Source organism: Eutrema salsugineum, unplaced genomic scaffold (assembly GCF_000478725.1).
Source record: "Eutrema salsugineum unplaced genomic scaffold, Eutsalg1_0 scaffold_2, whole genome shotgun sequence".
Taxonomy (NCBI): Eukaryota; Viridiplantae; Streptophyta; class Magnoliopsida; order Brassicales; family Brassicaceae; genus Eutrema; species Eutrema salsugineum.
The window spans coordinates 916,558-920,064 of NW_006256829.1; the positions used below are offsets into that span (position 1 = coordinate 916,558).

Consider the following 3,507-nt stretch of genomic DNA (forward strand, 5'->3'; position numbering starts at 1 on the left):
TGCATGAAAATAATAAAACAACGGAGAGCAATTAAATATAAAGGGGACCAATTCGATTAAATAAATATTTTTTGTTCCCCGTTGGAAAATGGCTATAACGTTGAGGTTAATTTAAAATATTATATTTTTGTTGGTGTGCTCTTAAATCACCCATTAACAAGCAAAAAACTAGACTAAAATAATAATTTTATAATTTTATTTTGTTTCTTCCTACCTACAACTATTTACTTAGCCCTTACCTCGATCTTCTAAACCATCCACAATTTTTGAATCACCATCACCATCTATCTACCTCTCTCTCTCTAGAAGAGTTCGAAAAAAGCTCTCTTTAATTCCAAATTGAAACCTTTGAATAGAAACTCACGAAAAGTATTGCTCTTTGTTCTACTCTGTTTTTGTTGTTGTTGGAATTTGATAAAATGGCGTCTCAGAGACAACTAAAGGATCTTCTAGAGGAAGATCAGGAGCCGTTTCAGCTTCAGAGCTACATCTCCGATCGGCGTTGCCAAATCAATCCTCCGGTAACGCATTTACAGGTCAAGAAACGCAGACCCATCTCTCAAAACGCCGGGCTTCCTTCGCGGTTCTGCCGCAACGCTTGTTTCTTCTCCCTACGTGAATCCCCTGACCCTAAGAGATCTCCACTCTTCGAACTCAAGTCTCCGAATCGGAGACAAAACGCGATTTTCCTAAATATACCTGCCAGGACCGCTTCGATTCTACTAGAAGCTGCGGTTAGGATACAGAAACAGTCGTCGTCGGAGGGGTCGAAAACGAGGACGCGGAACGCAGGAAACGCGTTTGGGATATTCGGTTCAGTGTTAAAGAAGCTGACGCATCGGAAGAAACGCGAAATCAGCGGCGGCAAAGAGGTTTCTTCGGTGAAAGATATGTTGAGATGGGAATCTCCTGTTGTTCGTAAAATAGTCACAAGAAAATCAAAACGCAAAGAAGAAGGAAACTCCTCCCAAACGCAGAAAATCGCGTCGGAGACGCAGTTCTCAAGGAGGTCTAGTAGTAGTGGCGTTTGGTCAGAGAGTGTTACCAACGGAGAGGGATCTTGGGACTGCGATTTCGAAACGTCCATTAGCTCCAGCAGCCGATCGGACGGTTTAGATGAGTTTGCGTGTGGGTTGATGAACGGTCCAGATTTTTCGGAGGATAAACGTTTTGGTGAAAGTCCGTTTCATTTTGTTCTCCAAACTACGCCTTCCCCTCGCGGTTTCAGAACGCCGAATTTCTCGTCGCCCGCGGCTTCTCCACGCCACGATTGTCAAGAGGTTTGTCTCTTTCTCAATTAATAATGATTACATTATTGATCATATTCGTTGGGTAGGAATCGAAAATGAAAAAAAAAATACATAATTGATGTACATAATAATTTACTAATCATGAAACGCATTGGTGTTATTAGTCCCCTTTTTTTTGTCGTTGGTGTTATTAGTCTATTACATTTGAAATGTGTGAGATATTTTCCAAAAATAGTAGTCTAGAAGTTAATTAATGACTAGTTTGACTCGTTTGAATTAGTGGCAAAGTAAGAATGATTACAGTAAATGACAAAAATACCCCGAAAACTCATCAGTTGGCTCTTTTCGAAGAGTAAGAACAGTTGAAGACAAAAGCATTATTCGTCTTTTCGAAAATTAACTCAGCCTTATGTGTTGTTGAAAACAAAGACGATCTTTGTCTCTGACATGCAAATCTCTCTCTCATATTTTTGTTTTTTTGGTTTTTTTCTACAAAAATTATTTAGCAATAGAGTCCAAAATTTTGTCACTGTCTGTGCGTTTCCACGAATCTAAAATAATCAGTCAAGTTAGAATCTAATATTAAGTAATTACTTTTCTTTTGATCTAACTACTTAATTCTGTATATAACAGATGAAGAAAGAGAATTATGAAGTAGAGAAGCTAAAGAAACTAGAAATGGAAGAAGAAGAAGAAGATAAGGAACAGAGCAGCCCAGTTTCAGTTTTGGACCCTCCATTTCAGGACGATGACGAAGACATTCACATGGATGACAATAACATCACTTCCAGCTTCAGATCTGTACAAAGTACGCTTTTTTCGAACCACTCTTTTGTCTTAAATATTCATCTTTCTTTCATTTAATTCGGATATTTTCGGATCATATACTTTACCCTACTCATTTATTGTTCTATATTACATGGTTTAAAAACTGTTGGATCCGTTGTACTGAAGATATGTTTTCGAAACAGAACAGTGTTTGTTAAAATGTCTCAGTGAACATTTATAGTGTCACGAATAGTGTTGTTATAGTGACATGTGCATGTTAGTTCACGCATAGTGTTTGGTAAAGTGTCTCACTGACAGTTTTGGTTGTGACAAGTTCTTTTAGAGATTTCGGAAAGTTAGCATTTTGTGTATATTTCCGGTTTGTTAAATAGGTAGATTTCCTTTTCTCATACTATTTTTGTAGGTTTAATTTGGGACTTTGTATGAAATAAAACATTGTTTATTCGCCTTTGATTTCTCACAAGTTCGATCATTTAGACTGATGATGCTTGGATCTCGATTTACAGAAGCAAAGCATCTGCTTCTACAGAAGCTCTGTAGATTCGAGCAACTGGCGGGTTTGGATCCCATGGAACTCGAGAAAAGAATGTCAGACCAAGAGATCAAGGAGGAGAGGGAAGAAGAAGAAGAAGAAGAAGAGATGAAGAATCTTTATCATTGTGAGATTATAACACAGAGAGTTCTTAAAACGTACTTTGAAGATATGACAGAAGTTCCCGAAGGCATAGAAGCATTGATCTCAGACCTTGTGGCAGAGGAATTGCCATTGCCAAACGACAACGTTTTGCAAGACGGTGAAGCTCAAGTAGGCAAAAGGGTATGCGAGAAATTGAGATCTTGGAGAGATGTGGAGTCGAACACAATCGATATGATGGTCGAACATGATTTCAGAACAGAGAGTTTGGGATCATGGAGATCAAAGAACGCTGCAGAAGTCGCAGAGGCGGTTTTGGATATCGAGTTTGAGATTTTTGAGGATTTGGTTGAAGAATTATCAGAATACATTGGCGGAGATCGGTGATCGGTTTGATATTCAGGGTAGCTTCCGTCACAAGTAATGACAACTAAGTGGGTGTATGTAAAAGTTTTGCTTGATGAGAGAGTATTAAGATTTTTTGTAATTTCCTTATGAGAAATGAGAAATTCATACGATCGGTGAAGTTATCATATCTCTCGGGTCGGGTTTTGACCCTGATGGGTTCTAAATCAGTAGTTGTAGTTGACAAATTTACTAAATTAGAGAAAATTCCGATCGAAATGTAAAATTGATTCAAACAGATGCAAAGCAGCAAATCCCATAATCGTCGTCATTCGTCGTGAGTAAAAATATACTTATGGGCCAAATAAAATACATTTGGTCTGCTATGTACGGCCCAAAAGGCCCATAAGGCCCAAGAATACGTTTTATATTGTTTTCCTTCCTTGTTTCCGAAAGTCTCAAAGATGATATGTGTACAGTATAAAAAAA

General features: G+C 38.2%; 1 protein-coding gene across 1 annotated transcript; it reads left to right on the plus strand.

Moving 5' to 3' along the window:
* Window positions 1-281: 281 nt before the first annotated feature.
* On the plus strand, window positions 282-3,129 carry LOC18017915. The gene is made up of 3 exons (XM_006398761.2): window positions 282-1,280; window positions 1,884-2,058; window positions 2,546-3,129. Exons 1-3 carry the CDS (start codon window positions 420-422, stop codon window positions 3,058-3,060), a joined length of 1,551 nt encoding a protein of 516 aa, XP_006398824.1. The 5' UTR covers window positions 282-419; the 3' UTR covers window positions 3,061-3,129.
* Window positions 3,130-3,507: the final 378 nt, after the last annotated feature.

Coding starts and splice junctions, on each gene's coding strand:
- LOC18017915 (XM_006398761.2), top strand. CDS start 420: ATGGCGTCTCAGAGACAACTAAAGGATCTTCTAGAGGAAGATCAGGAG. Junction 1,281..1,883: donor CACGCCACGATTGTCAAGAG/GTTTGTCTCTTT, acceptor TGTATATAACAG/ATGAAGAAAGAGAATTATGA. Junction 2,059..2,545: donor CAGCTTCAGATCTGTACAAA/GTACGCTTTTTT, acceptor CTCGATTTACAG/AAGCAAAGCATCTGCTTCTA.